General features: G+C 48.6%; 1 protein-coding gene across 1 annotated transcript; it reads right to left on the reverse strand.

Annotated features, from left to right (window-relative positions):
* Positions 1-817: 817 nt before the first annotated feature.
* Positions 818-5642, reverse strand: STARD5 (StAR related lipid transfer domain containing 5). The gene is made up of 6 exons (XM_054169148.1): positions 5418-5642; positions 5247-5296; positions 4981-5113; positions 4175-4292; positions 3141-3234; positions 818-2710 (listed from the first exon to the last, which is right to left on the reverse strand). The coding sequence occupies exons 1-6, from the start codon at positions 5505-5507 to the stop codon at positions 2563-2565; spliced, it is 633 nt and encodes a 210-aa protein (XP_054025123.1). The 5' UTR covers positions 5508-5642; the 3' UTR covers positions 818-2562.
* Between the last annotated feature and the right edge of the window lie 593 nt (positions 5643-6235).

The following is a 6235-nucleotide window of genomic DNA, read 5'->3' on the forward strand; positions in this document are numbered from 1 at the left end:
TCCTCCAAATAAGATCTGTATGAATTTGGGGAGCAACCAAAATAGGAGAAAAATGTGAGAGGGACCCTGTGTGTACATTTCAAAACTGAAGCCTACATGAAAGTAACATTCTGGTTCTTTCTTTTGGTAGAATTCCTTGTGCTCAGCTTACTCTGCATTACTGGCATAGGATTGACAAAGTCAGAGTAAAGGCCTGTTGCATACAGAAGTCTAAGGTTTTGCAACCACTTGCCCACACCAGCAATACAGGAAAAACATGAATGACTTCCATGGAGAAAGGCAGGCCTAAACTCTTCAGCACTGTTGAAGATACTTCCTGTAAAAGACAGATCACAGTTGGTCAGCTGAGCTCTGGCACACAATGCCTTACTTACTTCAATGCCCTCTGCTGAAGGTGTCCTCACCTGAAAGAGCTACTGAATTCCATCAGTTTAGCAATGGACATAGAACTAAGACAGACTTGATCTCTTTTTTTTTTTTTTCCAGAGGTGCTGTTCCCACTTTACTTCCAAAGTTTTTCAGTTTCTGCATGGCATCTGCCAAGATCAAAAGAAGTCAAAACATTCAGTGGGCAAGCAGTGTGTCTAGGAGTCCTTCAAGTCTGTACAAGGTGATCTTTCCCACTTCCTTCTCTAGCTTGGCAGGGTAGAAGGCTGAACATTACAGGCTCTTAATTCCTTCTGGATAGAAGGAGGTGTTGAGCACTCAGAAAAGGAATCCTTGAGTTATTCCAAGGAAGAGCCTCACCCAGATCTTTAATGCTCAGAGAAATTAAAATAAATACTAAGTACACAACAAACAGTTAATAAGCAGCCCCATTGTCTGCAAAAGGTTTCCTAGCAGGAACAATGAGTGCTGAACTTTTTTCCAATTAGTTTAATCACAATGCTGCAAAGACTTGTAAAGATATTGTACTTCATGCCTACCAGTTTCAGTACACAGAGAGAACTATGGATGAACCTCTGCAAGAGCAGGGCCCAAATCCCTCCCCAGTGAATTTGTTACTCTTCATAAGCACAAACAGCAGCAGCTGGAAGTGAGGAACCAATTGTGGGCACAGGAGCTGGGTGACTGTGCTCATAAAGTCACCTTTATCCCACGAGTGGGGCATGTAAATGGGAGTGGAGGCTCTGCCCTCTCTTGCTGCCTTGAATTCAGAGATGCTGGAGGTCTAGGTGGCTCTTCTGTTTCCTTAATGGCAAAGCAGGTACACGAGGAGACATCATAAAGGATGATGCAGGAAAACCAGGAAGATGTATCAGAAAAATATTTATTTCATCACACTCACACAAGTTTTTACATCTTTGTACACAAAATAGACTAGATTAAAACCTGGGTTTCCTTGATGAAACCTATTCCATGGGGAAAGGTTTCCAGTGGAAAACTCTGTGTGCAAGTCTATGCCCAAAATACAAAGCAAACAGAGGGACAGAAAGCAGAGCATTTTAACCTTATTAAATAATCAAGTTACAGCATTAAAATCATAGCCTGCATTTAAAGTCATGATTCAGTGATTATTTTTTCCTGTTGTAACTAGATGTGTTCTGTAGCAATGCCTGACATTCCTGCAGTGACCAGCACCATCAGCGTTTTCTGAAGCAGGATACATGACTGCACACAAGACCAGGAGCTGATTTCCCAGGACAGTGCTGCAAGGCAACTCACTCTTAGGAAAAAACACAGCAATGTCCTTATGGCCTGTCCAAGGAAACACTCCAGAAAGATTGTTGACCCGTTAAAACCTCTCACCACAGGAGACCAAAAACTGTTCAAGTCCAGTTGAAAATGGTCATTTCTACTGCAGCTTCAAAAGTGGCAAGCAAAGTGCTTAATCTTCTTTACTTACCACCACTCTGCCAGTGCAGACTGTTCCATGACACTGTGGAAATGGCTGGCTTTGGTGCAGCAGGGATGAAGGAAGCATACTTGCCAAGCCACAGACTCAGCCATTCATCTGCACTGCTGGACCCTGCTTTGTTACAAAAGCACTTCAGGCACAGTCACCATCAGCACTGTCTGCTCAACCAATGTGTGGGATCCTCCACACAGCCCAGTTTGTTCTGCCTTTTCCCCTTTGCTGGCTTGGACCCACTGAAGCATCTCTGCAGCTCCACAAGTGCCGGCGGCTGCTTCTTGCTTTGGGGAGGGAACTTTGCTCCCCAGGAGCCTACAGATGGCTTCAGGGACAAAGCAGAGCTGACCTGCACCTGGCTACTGCTGTAGTTCTAAGCAGATTTTAGCAATCCCTTTCCTTACAGGCACTGAGAAGTGTGGCCAACAACAGGTCCAGCAGTGCACCTTCTTCCCATGGCCAGCCTCCAGCGCTGTCTCCAGGACTCTTAACGATGCAAAGGAAGGATTTCACCTTAGGAAAGAATGCATTGCTTTGCACAGGCAGAGAATGCTGGTTGAAAATTTTGCTTTACTCAGTTCATTGTTCCCCTTTCACCTTTCTTCAGTATCTTTGTTGGTACAAAAGTCTTGTAGGCCAGCTTCTTATCCCTATCCCCAAGCCTCCAGGCTTTTCCCTGCCCTCAGCTGGTGATGTCAGCAATGGTCCTGTCATGCTTTTAATGTCTTAAGAGCTTTGGTCAGGTTACTGTAAAATGTAGCTATGTTTGCTGGGAAGAAGGAGTCCACCACCGACTGGGGAAGGTAGCCACCAAGATCAGTCTGAAAGAAACTGAGGAGCTGGGTCCTCTTTGGCTCCCTGTAAAGACAGCACAAGTGAGGTTATAGCCAGCAGTTTCAAAGCATTAAGAACTTTACAGGGACTCTCCCCTGTAGTGTTTGACAGCAGATATTTCCAAGTAGCTATTTCTCTTTAAACACCAACAGACATTGGTTCCAAATGCCAATTAATGTGGTTACCCCACAAGTCAAATCACAGCTAGACCAGGCCCTAATTAGCCACGATTCTGTTAATGAGTTATGGCAATGTCATGAACAACTGGGCACTCATGTTCCAAAAACTAAGAGCATATTCATATGTTCTACAGAATCTCTGCTTCAGAGGTCCTAGCATGATGATGGTTCCTCTAACATTAAAGACTTCCCTCCAGGACATGAAGAAAGACTAATTCATTGCACACAAAGGAAGAAAACACAGAGCTTCAGAACACATGATGATCACTTCTTACCCTGGGCAAGGCACACAGAAACAGCCACAGGGGTAGTTAAAGCCTCGCACCAAGTTTGGCTGAGGAGGACACAGCGGGTGCTCCACGTTGGTGGCTGTAAGAAAAACATTCAAGGAAAGTACCAGGGAAGATGGGAAAGAGTCCTTGGTGCTCAAAGCACCAGCTGAGGAGCAAACTCACTACAAGACAAACTATTTAGCAGCAGCAGTATAACCTTTTCAGCCCGGAGCTGTGCCACAGCAGCAGTCAGAACAGACCATTAAAAGGAACCACTCTGGCCATGGAATGAGAAAAATCAGAGGTGCTGAATTTAGAAACAATTGTTTCCTCAAGCAAGACACTGAGGGAGTTTCACTGAAGCCGTATTGAGCGACCCCTTCCTCAAGGAGTCATTCGAGTTACTTCCAATGAATCCATGGCACAGAGCAACGTGTCACTTGACTGCTGAGAAACTGCACTCCAGCAAGTACAAACATTCCCAGCAAGTCATTCCTGAACAGGATGGGAAAATGGGGCAGATGAAGAGTGAGGCAATAGAACCACTGCCTAGTAACAGGTCAACAACAGGATGAGAATGAAAAAACAAAGAAACACCCTTCCACGTGGCAGCAAGCCCTTGAAACTCAGCACTGTTTGGTTTCACAAGCACAACTATTTCTGCAGACAGCAGTGGTACATTTATTCAATGGCTTCCCCAAAACCTAGAGGCAGTGCAGAAAATAATAAACCAGGATTTAGCCTAAATAGGACTCCTTTCAAAGAATGTAGAGAATTTCCTTAAAAGGGCACAATAATGAATTAAATACTTATTCAACCTCAATAGCAAGGAAAGAAACCACAAGCCCACAATATCATCACCTGTCACATTGACTTATATACTCCAGGAACAACAATACAGAGAGACAACTAATATTTTATTCTTCTGATCAGCTCAACTAATGAGCAGCATGTCATTTGGTTTTTTATATCGATCTCTGGTAGCTGTTGTTATCTCCTAACATAATGTGATCATGTTGAGAACACAAACATCTTACCAGCAGACAGCATCGTCCCATCTTCATACTGCTTCATTAGCACCACATCCACAAATTCTCTCGGTGAAATAATCCTCATGAAAGCTGAAGGGGTTGTGGTTCTGCACACAGAGACAGTCTGGAAGTCAAAGCAGAGTTCTCTCAGTTGTGCTTTCAGAAGTACAGCAGAAAGCTCCCAGTACTTTCCGACACTTTCAGTTACACTTCCCAAAGCGCATCAAGGAGTTCTGTTGGACCCTTAATTGAACAAAATGCAGATCAGCACAGTCAGCACACACTATGGTGTGCTGATGAAAGACAGCTTAATGCAGAGAGATTGACAATGTGTTGCTTCTAGTTTGCTTAAGGGCAGATACCACAAAGGATGCTGAACAGCAGCCCTGGCAGATTTAGGCTCATAGAACACTTCAAATGCTTCTTTTTCCAGGAAACTAACAAAGAGAACTTCTTTGTACCATATCGCAGGGGACACAACTTGGCAACCAGATTTGTTCTACTGCAGACACCTTAACTCCACCATCCCCTTCGGCGGATGCTCTGTGGTGATAGGCTTCCCACTGCGCAGGTCAGTGTGACACACGCAGAGCGCCAGGCACTGCCGTGGTGAAAGACAGGGCCTGAATCAATGGCTGATGACAGGAACATTTCCCTGCTCTGCCTAGTCTGTGCAGCTTTTAAACCTCCTCTTTCCCCAGGAACAGCTCGTTAAAGACGCAGTCTGTCCGTGAGGCAGTGCAGCAGGGTCCGTGCAGAGCCCAGCGCTGTTGAACTAAGGCTCAGGCCACAACAGGGCTTTAGGGACTTACATCGCTGACGGCTTCGATCACCTCGAAGTCCTTCACGTTTTGATCCCACTTGGTCCTAGACCCGCCGGCCACCGGCTTTATGCATTCCCAGACATCCTGGGGGCTGGCAAGCAGGGTCCCCTCTGCCCTGTATCTGTAGTGGAACGAAACGAAACCAAACCCCACTGCTCCCCCCTGCCTGGCCCCAAGCTCTCCGCGGCGACACCGCGGAGGGCGATCCCTCCCCCGGCACGGCAGGACACAGGCGGGGCGCCGGCCGTACTCACAAGCTGCCAGCGAACTCCTTGGAGGGTCTCCAGGAAACCGCAACCTCGTTCTGCAGGGAAGGGGAAGCAGGGAGGGGGAAGCAGGGAGGGAGAGCGTTCAGCCGTCGCTCCGGGCCAGCTACCCGCCCCTCCTCAACCGCTCCTGACGCGGCCCCCGCACCCCCCTCTTACCGTGCGGCGGCAGCCCCGCCAGCCGTCGGGGTCCCGCCGGTACAGCTCCATCTTCTCGGCGGCCGTCTCGGCGAGCCCGGCGTAGTCCATCGCACGGCAGAACAGGGCGCAGTCGCCACCCGGCCGCTGCCTATGAGCGAGCCCGGCCGCACCGCCCCCGTGGGCCGATGTGGCTCCGCCTCCTCACCTGAGCGGCCGCCGCCGCCTGCCCGCCTCTGCCCGCCTCGCCTGCTGTCGCCGTGCTGGGAGGGCGGTGCTGGCGGCTGCGGGCCGTGCGGGGCGGCCCGGGGCCGCGGGTGGCCGTGGCTTAATGCTCCCGGGAGCGGGCAACGGTGGGACACCGTCCACACTCCCCTTACCCCCTCCCCCCTTCCTCCACCTCGGGCAGCAGCCTGAAGGGAAAAGAGCCCCCAGCAAAAAAAGCAATCATCGGCGTGTAAAGAAGGGGTAAAATCGCAGTGGTATAGAATAGCATTAGGAGTAACGAAGCAAGGATTTTAAAGGCCCCGGACAGAGTATTTTCCATAGTTGTGCTTACCGTGCCGGGATGAGGAGTCACCAGGAAATGCTTAGAAGATGCAGGATTTCATCTGGGAGGCTGCCGTGCATTGCTGCTATCACAGAGCTCCCTTCACCGTGCAGGACACTGAAGACTCACTCTTCTCTTAACCTAGTGCTGGTTCGTTTCAGCTTCACCATGTTCACACTAGGCACAGCAATCTGTCATAAATCACCTGTAAACAGCTGATCACCTCCCGAATTCATTCAGTGGGAGCATGCTCAGCTGTGACTGTGTCAAAGAGACAAAGAGAGCCTCC

This window comes from Dryobates pubescens, chromosome 17, assembly GCF_014839835.1.
Source record: "Dryobates pubescens isolate bDryPub1 chromosome 17, bDryPub1.pri, whole genome shotgun sequence".
NCBI classification, from domain to species: Eukaryota; Metazoa; Chordata; class Aves; order Piciformes; family Picidae; genus Dryobates; species Dryobates pubescens.

Excerpts from the sequence above, each read along its gene's own strand:
- STARD5 (XM_054169148.1), bottom strand. The coding sequence starts at position 5,507 with ATGGACTACGCCGGGCTCGCCGAGACGGCCGCCGAGAAGATGGAGCTG. Across the intron at positions 5,297-5,417 it reads GGCGGGGCTGCCGCCGCACG|AACGAGGTTGCGGTTTCCTG; the intron begins GTAAGAGGGGGG and ends CCTTCCCTGCAG. Across the intron at positions 3,235-4,174 it reads TGGGACGATGCTGTCTGCTG|CCACCAACGTGGAGCACCCG; the intron begins GTAAGATGTTTG and ends TTTTTCTTACAG.